The 17995-nt window shown below is 37.6% G+C and overlaps 1 protein-coding gene across 14 annotated transcripts in view; it reads right to left on the bottom strand.

Annotated features, from left to right (window-relative positions):
- NEO1 (neogenin 1) overlaps nucleotides 1–17995 on the bottom strand; it is a 62417-nt gene that overhangs the window by 8333 nt on the left and 36089 nt on the right. For 6 of the 14 annotated variants that reach the window (XM_039339455.1, XM_039339454.1, XM_039339442.1 and 3 more), the window contains exons 8-24: nucleotides 16117–16336; nucleotides 15079–15233; nucleotides 14275–14423; nucleotides 13025–13163; nucleotides 12674–12723; nucleotides 11783–11927; nucleotides 10848–10958; nucleotides 10272–10466; nucleotides 9810–9905; nucleotides 8148–8371; nucleotides 7862–8000; nucleotides 7624–7731; nucleotides 6682–6876; nucleotides 4225–4257; nucleotides 2574–2642; nucleotides 2164–2308; nucleotides 830–1068 (exon numbers count right to left, since the gene is read on the bottom strand). In XM_039339455.1, coding sequence (XP_039195389.1) covers nucleotides 830–1068; nucleotides 2164–2308; nucleotides 2574–2642; nucleotides 4225–4257; nucleotides 6682–6876; nucleotides 7624–7731; nucleotides 7862–8000; nucleotides 8148–8371; nucleotides 9810–9905; nucleotides 10272–10466; nucleotides 10848–10958; nucleotides 11783–11927; nucleotides 12674–12723; nucleotides 13025–13163; nucleotides 14275–14423; nucleotides 15079–15233; nucleotides 16117–16336 — 2412 coding nt within the window. The remainder of the gene's footprint in view (nucleotides 1–829; nucleotides 1069–2163; nucleotides 2309–2573; nucleotides 2643–4224; nucleotides 4258–6681; nucleotides 6877–7623; nucleotides 7732–7861; nucleotides 8001–8147; nucleotides 8372–9809; nucleotides 9906–10271; nucleotides 10467–10847; nucleotides 10959–11782; nucleotides 11928–12673; nucleotides 12724–13024; nucleotides 13164–14274; nucleotides 14424–15078; nucleotides 15234–16116; nucleotides 16337–17995) is intronic. The other 8 variants (XM_039339456.1, XM_039339446.1, XM_039339449.1 and 5 more) reach the window with 7 other exon arrangements.

The raw sequence follows: 17995 nt of genomic DNA on the forward strand, positions 1-17995 counted from the left end.
AAAAAATGCTCTTTTCCTAAAGAGGGGCCCTTCAAATATTGAAAAAGTATTTTCACTTCCTTCCAAAAAAAAAAAGTTTCATTCAAAGAAATCTGCAGCCTTTACGGCTGAAATTCTCAAAAGTGGGGAAGAATCCACTTTTTAGTAACACAAATGATATGCTCGACAATAATGAGCCGTTAATAGCATTACTACTGCATTTTTTTTTTCTGATTTACATCCTGATTGTCAACCCTGCTAACATCGGATGTTTTTGCATTGACAAGAGATGGAAATGTAGCCATCTTTTACCTTTTTGCTTTTAGAGTTAGATGATTGCTGGGAGGGGGGACGTGAACGAGAGTCCAGCTAGACATAACAACACTGGACCCAGCGTGAGAAACAAGGTTATTCTAACCTGAGCTGATAAGAAATTGGCAGGCTGGAGAACTGGAGAGGAAGCCCGGCTTCAAGCTAATTGGGGAATGTGATTTATGACTGTTAATTGGAGGAGGGAATTGTGCTTTGATACTATGTGCCCAAGGGAGGGGAATTCAGGTTTTGGCTTTGATTATGCAGTACCAATGTTATGCTACTCAAAATAAAGATTCTTCAAGGTAAACAATGCCTCAAAGTTCTTTTGAAGAGTTTCATCTGTCGGGAACCATGATATCTGTTATATAAACATGGAATGGTTAATATAAAGAAAATTTGTGGCCACTGAAGTGAGCTGTCCTAATAGGGGAATTTTCACAACTCTTCACCACAATCTATTCTATGCAACTTTGTTACGTTGGGTTCTATCATTTACCACCAAGCTAAGAATGAGGTCAGCATCATCTATCCTCACCTCTGTATGAGTTTCGTCTCTGGTGAATGTTGCTGTCCATAGAGTTGTCAACGGGTGTGATGTCTTGGGAATTACGAGGGATTGGCGTATCGGTCATGATAGGATTAGGATCTGGAGATTTATCAATAGGCTTCAGCTCCAGCCTCTCGTGATGGATCCAAAGATCCGGTGGCTTGACGTCCTTGGAATTGCCTTTGTATTTATGAGACCCATTCACAGATTTACAAGCGGCTCGTTTTCTTTGAAAGGAAAAAAAAAAATCACTTATCCCATTTTCCTGCAAGAATTATCTTCTATAATAGTATCTTTGTGAAGAATAACGCTGCCCAGTAGTACTTTTTGTGAGGGTCCTTGGTGCTCTCTGAGCTTGACTGTTTTCTTGCAGATTACCCAAACTAGGAAACCTCATTAGTACAAACAACCAAGCTCAGAGAGCACATTTCAACCCTGAGCTACCAATATTCCCCTTTATTAATATGCTTTGGATTGTGCATGAAGGATCTTCATTCCTTCTTTCCAAATGCTCATCTCAAAATAGTGGGAAGGCTCCTTGCGTATCTTACTTGGATGCCAAAGTCCATTCGGTACCATCAACATTTTTAACCTCTCAAGCACCGAGAAGCAGCTTGAAGGCAAACAGCTTCTGTTTTCATTTCTGCTGACCTTAAATACTGGGGACTGTCCTGCCACTGGCTGCTGCATATCCTGTGGCAACGAAAATCACCTCATCCACACTTCATGCAGAAGGGGAAGGAAGAAGCTAGGGAGATGACTTTGGAGAAGTCATCCAGAAGCTGTTAAGACCACCGGATCTTATCACTGTGAGCCTATCTCAATAAAGCATAATTTTAGCCTTCCTGCAGAATCAGTGTCTTCATCTGATCTATTTCTATGCTGACAAACCAACAGAAAAAAGAAAAGAAAATGTTATCAGGGAAGACTGAGACAAATGTTCCTACCATGGAGAAACAAGAGGCACAGCAGCTGATTAAAAAAAAAAACATACCCATCCACCCAAAATATAGTTCTGAAATGGTTTCAACTATACTGAATCTGAACCATTATTAACTATCATTGCGTATTAGCTGAATACATTAATTCACCCTCCAACATTATTCACAATATAGAATCAGAGAAGTCTAGAGCTGTTCAACAGGCACAGAATTTTTATGTGAGAAAGCCCTAAAATTGAAGTCCACAAAAGTACAATAGGCAACTTTATTGTGCCTTTTATTTTGCTTTCATTGTAAATCTGTATCCTTGAAACCAGCAGAAAGACACACACACACACACACACACACACACACACACAGCAACTGAAAACAAAACCTTACTTTTTTTGGTGAGAGGTGGTCCGTCGTGTGCAAAATACAGCAACAATCACTACAACCACAATGGTGATCACTCCCACAGACACAATTATTATCAGAAGCATATTGTATTCTAGGGGGGAGGGGCTGCCATGAGGGCTGTTGCTTCCTAAGAAAGAACAGAAAAATTACTCAACATTATTTTAGAGCTGTAATTTCAATGTGAATGAAAGAATTGAAAATTACTGCTTATGCTAAATCAAAACCCATGTTATGCGAGAGACACATCCTGCCTTGGCAGGAATTTCAACTGAGTTTTTCTCTAATAAGCCCTTGACACTGAAAATTGACCTGAAAATCACTATCTTTTGGGGAAATTATAACATGAACCGTTTCAAGCTCTTGGCCACTAACAGAGATGAGAAGATACTGACCACTGATGGGTGTTTTATAATCTGTTCCAACATCCACTGGCCGATTTCCTTTTCCTGCAGATCCCAATGCTGAAAAATAAAAAAGTAACAGTGTTCAGGATTTTGACTATCTCATCCTGTTCACTTTTGAAAATTTAATACATTGTTCTTTTGGTTTTACACAGATCACAGATAGGGAATTTGTGGCTCTCCAGTACCTATTCAGCTTGAGACTGCATTGCCCCAAATATTTTAGTGGAAAATTGTTACTGCTTTTTCAAAAGAGACAGGAATGGGAACAGGAGGGTTCCAATAGGCCAACAACTTTTTTTAAAAAAAGAGCCCTCTCAAAAACATCAATGCCAAATTGAAGCCAGGGAATTTAGATTATTTTGCTAAAGAATTTTAGTGGAAAAATATTGGACTTCTTTGGGGGGGAGGGAGTTAAAGGAGGAAATAGGAACAGTTCGATTCTCATAATACTTTTGCTTCAATCCCCAATGTTAAAACTCTAAAAAAACAAACCCTAAAGCTCCTAAAAATATATCTGGAAGTGTTAATTACATCCCTTTTTGTAATCTCATCAAATAACAGGATGGTCTCTGAAGCCCTCTAAGAGCTGAGTTTTGTCTGATTGCCAACCTATCTTCAAGATAGACACATACTCCAAGTACACACACACACACACACACACACACACACACAGATATACACCAAGAGATTGTAGCAGATATTTAAAGATGTCAAACCAATTATATTAATAGCGATAATATACCTTTGTAATCAAAGCCTAAATCTTTTCTGATAACAAGACAAAATGTAATTTTCTATACGTGTAATTTTCTGTACATGTTTTTTTTTCCTAATTCCCTTTTCCCCATTTTTGTAAAGCTGGAGCCTAACGCTTATCTTACAAGAGCTCATACTCAATCACTGATATGGCAGGTATTTTCAAGACATATTAAATCCGAAAGGGAAGTGGGCACATTATGATTATCCCCCTGCTTAATCCTTTCTATCAAAGCCCAGATCACATGTAAGAATCTCTACAACCGATGCAGCGTTCAGTTCTTGACAAATTCCAGTTGATAGATGTTCCTGTCCTTTGGGGGCTGATAAGAGGTAAATGTAGTGAAAAACTCACTTCAAAGAGAATACAAGGCTGGATGATTGCAACCGGTCTTTGCCACTGAGGGCCTTTATTATTCTTATTGCTTTCTTGCTTTTGTTTATTTCAAGCTATTGTATATTGATTTTGGTTTGTGATGACTATATACAAACAAATCCTTATTTATTTATGTGAATTATTTTTGCCACAGTATTGTCAGGCCTTCTACGAAATAAAGGAATACTATAAGAGTAAAAAAAAAAAAACCTAAAAGATTTAAAAAAATCAAAACTCCCACCCAATAAATGGAATATTTTGATTTTAAAAAGAGTGAAACGTAGTGGCATACAGAGAGTTTAAAAGTCACTGTGGAGTTTTTAATTTGCAATAATTTCACTTTAGATTAAAAAAAATTGCATACATTCCAAATATACTGTTCGCCAAAAGGAGCCCCGGGGTTTTATATTTTAAAATTTCACAAGAATATTGTCATTCAATAGCACAAGTAGAACAATAATACTCATAAAAGATAGCACCACACATAAAGCAGATTTATTGGTTTACCTTGATCATTAGACATTTTATCTGATGATTCAGCTACCAAGGCAAGCACAGGGGAAGAAGCACAGAAGAGAGCAATGTTCAGTGACATGGAAAGAACAATCTCCGAAAATGGTAAATGATACTCATACTGGACTCTATGAAACTCAAATGTCCTTGATTACCGAATGGTCACTTAGTAACCATCCAAAATTCTGATGGGACCTCCCTGGAGGGTATTTATGACCCAAATTCAAAGTTCTGATAGCCCCACCTCCCTCCATTATTATGTGACCACATTTCAGGTGCTCAGCAACCAGCCCGCATTTACGGCTGTTTGTAGCATCCCATGGTCATGTGACCACATTTTCCTGACGATTTGGTTGAAAACTGGCTTTGGTTAATGACTGCTGTAAAAGTCAGGTGGGTCACACACGGTTTACCCAATGTATAACCAGCACTATAAAGGGCAGGTTCCAATACGGTCATAACTTGAGGCCTACCTGTACTACTGCTAAAAACTTAGGTGGAATCTTTCACCTAATGACAAAACCCTTTGCAAGTTACAAAGAGCTTCTCAAACTTTGGGCTGAGAAGAAGCAGAGGCACCCATTTGTACGCTTTCCTTAACGGTCTGTCGCTTGAAGAAGAAGAAAACAGAACGAGGAAGCAGCAGGCCAAAAAGACAGCAAGGAAGGAAAAAGGCACGAGGGGAAAAAAAAAACAGGACTTCTCTCCCAGCTTGCTTCAGCTTTGACCAGCCTTGGCATGCTATCCAGCTCCCAAAAGATGAATCCTGGGAGAACCCATCTCTCAAAGAGACACGGTTGCCCACCCCTATGCTAAAGCCTTTCAGAAAGCATTAGTTCAGTGGTTCTCAACCTTTTTTATGCCGCGACCTCCAACCGGTCATAAGTCGAGGACTACTCAACTGGTCGTAAGTCGAGGACTACTCAACTGGTCGTAAGTCGAGGACTACTCAACTGGTGCAGCACCGTTTGCAGACTGGGACTTTTGGCGGGCTCAGCAGGGCAGAGACAGCCTGGACAATTCCTATTGGCTTTGGAAAGCCAATAGAATTAGACTCTATTCAAGAGAGTCTATTCGATTGGCTTTCAAAAGCCAATAGAATAAAAGGGAGGAGCACAGCTAAGGAAAAGGGGGGGGGGGAATGGCGGACTGCGCTGTTTGGCGACCCCCGTGAAATGGTCGTTCGACCCCAAATGGGGTCTCGACCCACAGGTGGAGAACCCCTGCATTAGTTGCTCTTCAGATCAACCAATATATTACATAAATCACAGAAACCTATTTCCTAACAAAAACATTCTAGGCCACTGCGTTTGCAGCGTAGAAATCCAGATAATAATAAGTTCTTCTAATGAGGACAATGCCTGATAAACAATCTGCTCAAAAACAAAGCATGTAAAATATTGCTTATCACAAAAATACCCTTTACATTTAGTGCTTATTGGTTTTCACCCTGCAGCAGGGATTCGAGACGATATTCCAGGGGGTGTGAAAACTTGGGTTTAGAAGTTTCAAAATTATAGTGTATATGCATAACCAGGTATTACTTTTGTAAGGGGTGTGAGAATATATCAGACTCTTACTTAATAGGCTAAGGAGATTTTAAAAGATATTGATTTAATAATTAGGACTTAGATTTATAAGGGAAATGAAAATTAGCCATTAGAATATAGTTTTGAATTATAATACGGAAGTTGGATCGAGACAACAAAGGATACTTTATTAGTAAGTGATGAAGTACTAGGATGAGCAACAGAATATATTTATGAAATAAAGTAAGAATGTACTTAAGTAAACAATATGTGTATTTTAGATATGACAACTATTTTGTAATGAAATAAGGGAAATTTGGGTTACCCGAAGTCTAAACATTATGGATGTTAAAGGCTAAATTGGAATACTGTAATTGAAATTAGATAAAATTTAAAAACAGGACATGGATATGTATAAGTTAAAATATATTGATAAATGCCTTAATTAATTGAGTTATAATTATAAATGTATTAATTTGAATGTGATATAATAATCAAGAGAAATAAGAGAGGGAATTTTTGATGATCTAACCTGAGACATGTACAAAAGATCTTGTTACTGGACTATTGATTACCCAATCATCACGCTGCTGGATGTAAAACTGGAAAATTAATAAAACTTGTTTTTTTTTTAAAAAAAGAAGCATTCTAGGGGTGTAGGGTATAGAAAAGGTTAGGAATCGCTGCCCTACTGAAATAACATGAAAGAATGACTACCTACCTTTCCTTTATCGCAAACGTTTTAACAACTGTTTGTTTCTATCCACCTGGGTCACGGCAAAGTAGAACCAAAATCCCAGATAGACAATTACCTTTTTTAAATGTTTTACAGCTCCCGGTACCAGGTGAAACCCTTTTTTCCTCATCAATTGCTTGTTTCATATAGTAAATCAAAAGTGTTGGGCCTTCCTCTGCAACCTACCTTTAGGTGTCCTGAACTGAACGGCCTCTGACATAGGGCCCATGCCTTTGGAGTTCCGGGCTTGGATCTTGAAATAATACGCTGTGTCAAGGGTCAGCTCTTGAATCTGGTGGGTCAGTCTATTGCCTACGACGGGTTCAATGACCCAATCGTGTATTTCAGCATTGGCATCGGTGTTATAGTAAATTATATAGCCTGCGTAAGAAAAACAGAAGAGTCGGTGAATTATGAAGGCATGTCTCCAAGCTCTGAAAAAAAAATCACGTTTTCAAGTTGTCGTCTTGCAATCTCTTCTCCTAAAAACACGGGTTTTGAACTATTCCCATTAGAAAAAGTGTGTGTGTCTAATGAGGACGAGACCATCCCTCCCCATCCTTTCATTTTCTTTTAGCCCAGTCCTCAACCACATGTACACCTTCTTCCAGATGTTGCGTCAACTGGCAAATTTTGTATGTGCCCAGAGTTTGTAAACATATGTAGTAAGGTTGTACAGCACTTCCCATTCAATTCCCCAAAGTGGTTCAGAGCGCCCAAGAGCACAAATATAGCATCTCTTTTGCAACTCTGTCAAGGAGCTATTTCTTTTCCTACCATTGGGCAGCTGCTCTCCACAGCTGTTGTGCAACTCTGCCTGGGGTGGTGGGAAGCTACTTAAGAAGTTGGAGACAAGCAATACATCTCTAGTCCTCCATACTCAGAAGTATCTTTCTGAAATCATATCTGAAGCATTGCACAACTCAAACATTTGCACAGGCAAGGGACAACTGCATGCACACTGTTGCATTTGTTGTGCATCCGATGAATCATCCCTTTGGCTACCCAAAAATATATAAGCACAATCAATAAAAAAAAACTTAAGAACGGATCCAACATAACTAGTATCTTTCTTCTCGTTTATCTGTAACATCATCCTCACTGTATTTTATCCAAAAGACATTTCACCTGTAATTTTGCCATTGGCTTCAGATGGAGGCTGCCAGTTGACAATTATAGTCCTGGGCTTTCCTTCTTTGCTTACCACCGTTACATCTTTGGGTGGAGAAGTTGGAACTGCAAGAAAATGTCAATTAAACACAGAACTTTATAATCCGGAGTGTTTTCTACAAAAAAAAAAAAAAAGCTAAAGCAAAGGAAGTAACAACATAATCCTGTTAATAAAGGCATGGCATATGACGAATACCTTGCTCAAAAGTAGTGCCATGGGCTGTCATGCTCCATGTGCTTGCTCTTCGGCCTTTTGTCACCATGACAGAGAACTCGTATAAAGTGTTTGGTTTTAAGCCGGTGACCAAGAAGCTTAAGGTTGTCGTATTTGCTGTCTATGAAAATCAGAAAATAAAAGTGTAAAATATTTCATTCCTATTGTTCCCCTTTCTCTTCCTCACTCATGGAAACACACATTCAATTTCTTTTTTGGTTGCAGAAGATTTGGGCAAAATTCCTAGAGATCTCACCATTTCCCTTACCTTGTACTTTGTGTTTGCAGGGATGTTGGTTTTCCAGCGGACTGTATAGTAACGGGCATCTGAAACCTTCTGGTTCTTTGGCAGAGAATTGTCTGCCCAGGTAATACGAACGGTGTCGTGGCTCAAGATGGAAGCCTGAACTCCCACGGGTGGCATCATGGGGGAGGGGTCTGGCACTGGAGTGTATGGAGCATTAACAACAAATAAATCAACTTCAGAAGTGTCTAAAGAATTGATGGGTAAAATGTAGGGTATTGCAATACAAAAGAAAGGTGGCGTTTTATACGTGAATAGAAACAAAAGGGTGGAATGCAGGGTAATACAATGGAATGAGAGGTGAGGAGTGGAGAAAAAGAGAGAAAAGCCAGAGTTAATAGGCAACAGGGCACCAGCAAAAAAAAAAAAAAAAAACAAGTTCTCAGTGATTATTTTGCTTCCTTTTAAAAATACACGGCATCCGCAGATTCTACAGGACTTAGCATTTGAGTAGGTTATCGAAGATAACAAGGACAATGACTTTCAAATCTGGGTATTCATTTGAAAGTTCACTAATTAGGATATACAGTATTATAGTTGCATTAAAATATTAATTTGTTCCAACTCTGGAAAATCAAGGTAGAATTAGCATCCAATAGAGACAGTGATAGAGGAGTAAACAGGATTAATGCCTAGTATTAAAAGGAAAGTCTGCATTTCTGCAAGCTGAAAGACATTCAGAAAATATCTTTATAAGAACAACTAGGATCTAGCAGCTCAGCAACAAAATACCAAATCAGTGTTTTCTTTCAAATTACCTACCAGATAGTGCCCTTTGGCAAATAATAACAATTTGACAAACCAGCTAGGATGATTAAAGGCTTGGAGGCTAAAACATATGGAGAACGGTTGCAGGATCTGGGTTTGGTTACTCTAGAGAAAAGAAGGACTAGGGTGACAGTATTCCAATATTTAAGGAGATTGCCACAAAGAAGAGGGGCTCAACTTATTTTCCAAAGCACCAGAGGGCAGGACAAGAAACAACGGATGGAAACTAATCAAGGAGAGAAGCAACCTGGAACTAAGGAGAAACTTCCTAACAGTGAGGACAATTAACCAGTGGAACAGCTGGCCTCCAGAAGTTGTGGATGCTCCATCACTGGAGGCTTGAAAGAAGAGATTGGACAGCCATTTGTCTGAAATGGTATAGGGTCTCCTGCTTGAGCAGGGGGTTGGACTAGAAGACCTCCAAGGTCCAGCTCTATGCTGATTGACTGGTGGATTGATTGACTGACCTCTCTACAATGTTTAAAAGTTTGGTTTTTATCCAACTAGTCATTTAGTTTAAAAAATGATAACGACACACAGTACTGAAAAATATAACATGTTTTTGATTGACATAGGTCTATACCAACATGCTTACAATTATAATACTGTAGATTGGGAAGCTCAGCAAACAAATTTAAGAATGTATAATTCATGCTATGGCCAATGTCTCAAACTGATAGTAGGGGTTATAAAGGAAATCAGGAAATCACTGATCCAGATTTCAAAGTCATTGCTCAGAAGACAGTTCAGCAAATCATCTCTGAACACAGAACAAGGAAACAAGCCATCAGCAAATTAGAAACGGTTTATACTCCAATATATTTTCTGGCTAAACCATCTAGGATATCCTATCTTTACCTGTATAGGCTCTAGTCACTGCACTTTCATAAAGAGGAATTCCTTCACCAACGTTGTTATATGCTTTCAAAGTTATCACATAATGGGAACTGGGATCTGGGGAAAAAATTATTAATTTAATTTTTATAGCAAATTATTACTTTTTTCTATTATAATAAATGTGCTTGATATTTTCACATACAGCAAACAGCATGAAACCGCATGATGCACACTAGAAACATCTGTTTTCAGAGATAATTCAAAATAATTTAGCTTTGTTGTATTAACTCAGGCACCACAACAAGAATTAAAGAAACTTAACATGCATTCATTTTGCTATTATTTCCGAACATGAAAACTAGAGTGAATATAGAAACAGATACTTTTATCACCAAAGGAGGACATAAAAAGCAAGCATTTGGATCAGCATTGATTTTATATTGTTACTTAGCGAAGTATCAGATTAAAATCTTTTGTAATTACCCAAATTTTCAATAGTGTAGTATCGTTGCTTATAATCCACCTTGATGGTCTGAGCGTGGGGACTGCCTACGCCATACCCTATAGCATAGCCTCTGACCACAATGTTTTGGTTTTCTGGTGGGGTCCAGCTGACAACAATACTGGTTACAAGTGGACGTACGTGCAAGGAACTTGGCACTTCTGGAACACGAGTTTCTACAAAGAAGAGAACTTATTTAAATACGTTAAGCTAAGAAATAATAAACCTAAAGGACTTATTTACTTTTAAGTGACGTCACCAAGTTATTTAAACCATTATATCCGCCCAGAGTCACCTTATAGGGGAGATGGGTGGCACAAACATTTAATGAATAAATAAATGTAACATAAATAAAATAAAATAGCTTCTCAGCCCTATAAAGTACTACCGATGTCAGGACTACTTTTACTGTAACAGCTAGAGTGACAGAATCTTGCAAGTCTGGATGTGCCTCCCACCCTTCATCCTCTGATGGAATGTAAAAGATTTCTGTCTTTTCTCACGAAGCTTTCGCGTTCGTAACACATGTACTCTGGTTAAATCTTGGTTAACCATACCATCGAGGTCGCTTTCAAATGTTTCTGCTGATATCCAATCCGTAGCTATTCCTGTGCCATTAACTGTTAAGGCAGCCACTCGGAAGCTGTACTCGGTACCTCGTTCCAAACCTGGTACAAAACACATCATACCGAAATATAGTCTTCAATATTAATTGCAAGCAAGCTGTCTGCTTCTAATTAGAATAGCAATAGTTCCATTATCCTGTTACTTCAAAGTGCCCCAATGAGTATCTTCAAATGATTATTATTTCGAAGTTATCATTTGAGTCACGGCTGACACAGATCTAGTTAAACAAATACTTTATGTTTTGGCCTTTCATCTTCCTGATGATTACTGGAGCACAACCCACAGCTAAGCAGGACAAATCAACAATGTTTGCCGTAAGGCTCCAAAAGATTCAGTTGACAGAAATTACTATCTGTCAAGCCTCAGAGGACTGACACACTGCAATGACCTTTCCTGTATGTTGATGGCAAAAGACTATGTAATTTTCCTTCAGCAAATAGAAGGGCTAAGAGTTCCAAACGATTTACTCATTTTATTTCCACAGCAGGTGGTCTTAACATTTTCTATAAAAACAAAACACCTAGACAAACACGTTAACAAAACAAAAGTGAATTAAAATATTCTCATCTGATACATCTGATTTAGGGGGACATTTCTAGATGGGTTAAGCCTTATTTCAAGGACAGAGAAGGCAGAACAAAAGAGAGACTTCCTGAAAGATAAGAAACGCCCGCCAATCTTTAGGATGGCTTGACTGAAAAAGGAGCATCTGCGATGAACCCACAAACTAGAACAAGCTAAGAGCAAAAGAAATATTACAAGGACAGAGAAGGTTATTCTTATAATAGACCCTCTTGTTTTCTTAAAATAAGAAGCTTGCAGTTAGTTTAGGTTATTATTAGATTGGGAATTCCAACTTATTCACCTTCAATGAGCTGTGAAAGTTGTGTCCCCACAATAATTTCGGTGACATCACTTTTGCGTATCACTTTTCGGTAGCGAATCTTATAGCCAGTAATTTGCCCATTGTGTGTTCCTGTGGGAGGCGGCTGCCAATGCATCATAATGCTCTGTGGGAAGTTAAACGGCATTATAAATCATTTATTTATTTATTTATGAGACTTATATACCGCTTTAAGTGCAAGCACTCTCTAAGCGGTGTACACCAGTAAGCAATGTATATATATATATATATTTACATTGCCCCCCAACAATCTGGGTCCTCATTTTACCTACCCCGGAAGGATGGAAGGCTGAGTCAACCTTGAGCCGGTGAGATTTGAACCGCTGACCTGCTGAACACAGTCAGCTAAAGTGGCCTGCAGTACTGCACCCTAACTGCTGCGCCACCTCAGCTCAATATCAATATCAATATCAATCATATTCTCTCAATTAAATTAGGCTAACTGTCATGCTTCATTAATCTCCACTATACTGGTCCGAGAAATAGTTTACACATACTTAGAAATATTATATATAAACTTAATATCTCTGACTTTAAAATTATGTATCTGGAAACAACTCAATTGTGTAACTTGCAAATAATATTGTTATGTATGTATCAATAATTTCCACAACATACTTCGAAACATCAACATGACTCTTCACCATTGGTCCTGAAGCAATGAAAATCTTCACTATTTGCACACTGAGCTAGTACAGTCAATGATTACTGCAACTTTTAAGCATGCAAATTGAGATTTTACCCAGTCCAAAAATAGGGAAGTTTATAAATCACAGCTGATTCATCATACATTCAAGATCTAAGGAAGAAAATCAAGTGCTTCATCTACGTCTAAAGAGAAAAGTGTCTTACCTTGGAGTTTTGCACTTCTAGTGTTAGATTCTGGGGCGCAGCACTGGGAACTAGAAATATTAAAAGAAGTTATTCAAATCTGCTTCAGAACTGAACATCTCTCAGGGAGCCAGTGTAAATTAAAAATGAATTATAGCTGTTCCAGTTTAAAATCAAGTAGATTTTACCATGATCTCCCAACTTCACTGAATTTGTGGGTGTGTACGTGTATGTGTGTGTGTAAATTTTCAGAGCAGTATCTACAAATCTACTGCCAACATAATAATACTTTGTGTTGATGGAAGCAAATTGGTCATATATAAAATGCAAATAAATACATGTGAATTCTTTCTGTAATTGGAAAACACTTACCATCTGACAGGGTTCGAATGACAACATCTTGAGTAGAGACTCCTGGACCATGCTTATTGTAGGCCACAACTCTGAAACTATATTCTGTGTATTTTTTCAAACCAATTATTGTATAGGAAAGACCTCCAACATCAATGTCCTATTTAAAAAGATGAAAAATTATGATGTATAAATCATAATTTGGGCTCGATAATATATTTAATATGCTCAATCCACATGAGGCTACATTATGGCTATACTTGAATATTTGCTCATTTCTGGTTCTGGAGATTTTTCTCTCTCTCTCTCCTAGCTATCCTGTGTTCATATCATAAATACAATATAATCGAGGACAAAATAATCTATTTAGATTCAAAGCAAAGCTTCCTAACCAGTCAGAATAACAAAGGCATGGTTTTTGAATAAATGAATGCTTCTATAGTTTTGCACCAATAAGTTCAAAATAAAAGGAAGTATTGACAAAAATATTTTGATAAAACTCCCAAGATCTGGATTTCAGTATTAATTGAAATACCTGCCATAGATAATAAATACTAGCCTATCTCAAGAAATGCTAGTCTTACTATCTAGCTATTTGATTAACAATGATGGTGAAGATGTTTACGTGGTCAAGGATCCAAAACGAACAAAGGTAGCTAATCCTAAAGAGAATTGTCATTGCTGACAAGACTGTCACTCAACATTGGATAAATCCAATGAACTGGATACAACAATATATCAGAAAGACCAAAACTGTTGGTTTATCAAAATAGACATTGGTTTAAAACTTGTAGTGCAGGCATGTCAAACTTGTGACGTCATGTGACATCACGCAATGTATCGGGCTGTTTTGCCAATGCCGGCAATGGGATGGGCATGACTTCTACATGACGCGTCCAGCCCGAAGGCCAGCAGTTTGACACCCCTGTTGTAGTGGGTGAGGGTAAGCCATTGTTCAAAGCCAAAGCAAAACCTGGATTTTAATATATATGAAAATTCATCAGAAGGTCACTCCACCAGACAATTATCATCAGGAAAAAGTCACCTCTTCGTATATTGCAAGCAACCGCTCAGAGAACAGGGGCATCCCTATCAGCCCATGCTTTCTTTGAGGAGACATTCTGATCTAACTGGAGTAGAGGGTTTTTTTTAGGTCTTAGCTATTAGCAGCAGCAGCAGCAAATGATAAATAGATCCAAGAATTATATCTCATAATCATGATACGCAAATGTAAAAATTACTTTCTTAACATACACACTAATGTATCTCACCTGTTCATTCTCTGTCCCTTTCTCCATGTAATACAGTTTGTAGTTCTGAATCTCACCATTGCCAGATAAGGGTGTACCCCAAGTAACAGTGATTGATGTGGGAGAGGTAGCGTACGCACGAATGTTGGGGGCTGGACCTGGAAGCTGAACTAAATAATAAGCAGGGCATATTACAAAATAATAATAATAATAAAATATTAACAACAAAACTATAAAAAGAGCAATTTTTAGGTTGCTAACAAAGAATAAAGAGAGAACTGGGATAGCTATTTCGAGTTCCTTTAACTCTCTTCAGCCAGACTTACTCTTCTGAGATTCGAACCTGGGCTATCTGCATGTTAGGCAGTTGTTATAACCTCTAAGCCACAGGCTCTCTCTCACTTTGTCAGCTGTATCAGGAGAGAGACAGGGGGAGGAGATTTTACCTTGAATGTGCACCCTGTCAGCCCAAATATGGGAGAAAAGAAATCTTTCTTTTTCTTTTCTTTTGCCTGTATCAGCTCAATCCAGAGCCATCCACAAGCAGCAGTCGCCAACTGCGACATCATTTTACATTTTTAAGTTGCTAACAAAGAATAAGGAGAGAACTGGGATAGCTATTTCGAGTTCCTTTAACTCTCTTCAGCCAGACTTACTCTTCTGAGATTCGAACCTGGGCTATCTGCATGTTAGGCAGTTGTTATAACCTCAAACCACAGGCTCTCTCTCGCTTTGTCAGCTGTATCAGGAGAGAGACAGGGGGGAGGAGAGCAATGTAAACAGCATTCTATGAAATATATAGACCCGCCCATATTTAATGCTTACCCTCAGGTTGGGTGGCTACTTTCAACGGTACTGAGCTCTCCCCAGGTCCATGTTTGTTTTGTGCAACCACTCTGAAAATATATACTGTTTCAGGCATCAGGTTTTGGACTGTCACTTGCATTTCTCCGGGATGACTGGTGTTTTCAACACGCTCCCTTTATTAAAAAAAAAAAAAAAAGATTTGGAAGTGGAAATGGGCATGTTATGACATATTAGGACAGATTATTGTTGTTTTGTGTCAGAATGAAATTGTCAGTTATGGATGAATATTGATACTGCTGTTTTGTAAATCATCCAGATCCAAGTATCTTAAAAAGTTAAATCATGGCGACAGTTGCCATGATTTAACCATTTAAGATATTGCTGTTTTGATTTAATCTAGGTCTAGGACAATCAATTGGGCAGCCATAGATTTGCATTATAAAAGATGCAAAGTAACTATGATAAACTTCATTGAATTAATGTGGCCCAGATGAAATAAAATAAACTCATTTGTAACCCCCTTGGTCTTCAAATAATTGGTCTTCAAATAACTTTTAATAGAACTTGAACAAAATATGACTTTTCAGTGAGAAATTTGTACAACATGACCTACTTAAAAAAAGCACTACAATGTTTTTATCAGGATTTACAACCTGGGAGCCCAGACTGTCAAAAGATCTGCCACAAAAAGATGAATAGAAAAAAATGAAGCAAATAATTATTGCAGAACAGCATATATTGTACAGCATATAGAGACTCATGACTGCAAGTATTTATACAATCTTTGCACCAGTGGAATCTGAAGGTATCTTCCATCAATGATCTATGCCTTTGGCATAACTTGATATCTTAGCATCACAAAAAAGCCTGCACAATTTTGTGAAATCAGCTGAACTAAATATCTAATTCTGATTATTTTCATATTTAAACTTCAGTCTGTAGTACGTACTAAAATTGGAGGCTGTTATACTTCGCCTATCAGCCCAATTACTGTTTTTTAGTTATCGGCCAATACTCCTAAAGGCTCACAGTTCAGCAATATTTAAATAAGCACACCTGTTACTCATTTCCTTGGTGTAGAACACTGAGTAGGTAAGATTGTCTCCCTGTGGGTCAGATGCAGGAGTCCTCCATGTTAGCTTGATGAAACGAGTAGACACAAGGGACGCCACAACGTCTCGAGGGGCAGAAGGCAAAGGTCCAGTTGTAGCTGGTGCTAGATGGTCAGTAGTGGCACTGGTCAGTGAAGTGGGAGGTAATGTTGGGATGGCAACATCTTGTCATGTGCAAACATTGGGGAATATGAAGGGCAAACATCACGACGATTTAAGGAGAAAACAGAAAAAAAAACCAAAAAAAGAAATAAACAAAACCACGATGGAAAATAAAATAAAATGAACACACAAAAAAGGCCATTAAACTGAAAGCTGGCATGCAGGCAAAAAGGTAACTACTGAAAACTAATGGGAAATATCAAGGAGACATCACTATTGGAGAAGCAATCAAAAATCTCCATTGTAATGAAAGTGAGAAGGAAGGGTAGGATGAAAATTACAGATCAAGTATCATTTTACCATTAAAACATTAGTTTCTGAAAATTAAGTCTGGTTATGGGGTAATAGTTAATTTTTAGAAAACAAATCTGTTCAAATCTGCAATCAAAGGCATGGAGGATTATGACATCTGTCCTTAGCAGAACTAGGACAGAAATGCAGAACATACAACGTGGCACAGTAAAACGTCTTAAAATATTGGTAAATTACATAATTTTCCATTTGGGACATTTATTTTTTACTGATCTCAAATGCCTCACTCTGAACTGTCATATTAAAGTGGTCATGCTAATTTAAAATGGCATTTCTTTTTAATGCAACAATTATATTTTAATTAATTGCTCTGAACAAAGAAGAATATTCAATTAAAAAAACTTTAAAATAGCATATTATATCCCTCTTCATTAAATCTAGTAAAAGCTCATTAACAAAGTCATTATAACTAAATTCCATAATATGATCATCCATTCTAAAACAGAACGATTGTTTTCTTCCCCAACACTGGCCAATGATATTCTGCCTTGTGCAATCATATTGAAGAACAATAATTAGAATAGAATCCTTTACATGTTAACAAAAAAGTCTTTAAGTTATCTCTTCTTTTATCTTCTTTAAGCAGTGTCATTTTTCAATATTAACTGGAGGCAATCATTATTTGATACAGTATTATTTATGCATTGGAATAAATTTCAGAGGCAACCCAAGTGCCTTGACAGATGTGGAGAGTATATAAAATGGTTTGGCATAATGGTGAATAAAAGATGAATTCTAAAACAAGGGAAGGGGGGAGAGAGGGAGAGACAATTGAAAGTGAAAAAAAACAAAAGATGGAAAAAATTAAAGAGATGAATAGTAACACTCATACTGAATAATACTGTAGAGAAGTTGAAATACTATATCAATGAGGCATTTCTGTGATGTATACACAACTTGGCTGTAAAGCAATGGGAAGTGTATGGAAATTGCCAATTCAAAAGATTGGATGTTATGGTTTCAGACTGTAAATTTGTTTTGATCAACTGCAACACAGACATTCCAACACTACCTGTTATAATTGTAATTCTTGAATGGCGATGGACAATATGAGGATATTTTAATTATTTAAAACTTTGGACAGTTGATTTGTTTTCTGATGTTTGAAGTTACTAAAAGTATATCTGTTGAGCTCCCTGACAAATGCATTAGCATTACTATAGTATTTTGACTAGGATGTTTTATTTGATCTCTTTTTTCCAGTGCAAACATTTAAAGGAAATCATAAAAGTACAATGAAAACAACCCTCCCCTATTTGGGAAATATTTTGTTTTAAAGGAAGTCATTTCATTCTTTACTATCATGCCCAAATAATACAAAGGTGTGTCACCATCAATATATCAACAAA

The sequence above is a fragment of the Crotalus tigris genome, unplaced genomic scaffold, assembly GCF_016545835.1.
Source record: "Crotalus tigris isolate CLP2741 ecotype Arizona unplaced genomic scaffold, ASM1654583v1 scf7180000017735.2152567, whole genome shotgun sequence".
Classification (NCBI taxonomy): domain Eukaryota; kingdom Metazoa; phylum Chordata; class Lepidosauria; order Squamata; family Viperidae; genus Crotalus; species Crotalus tigris.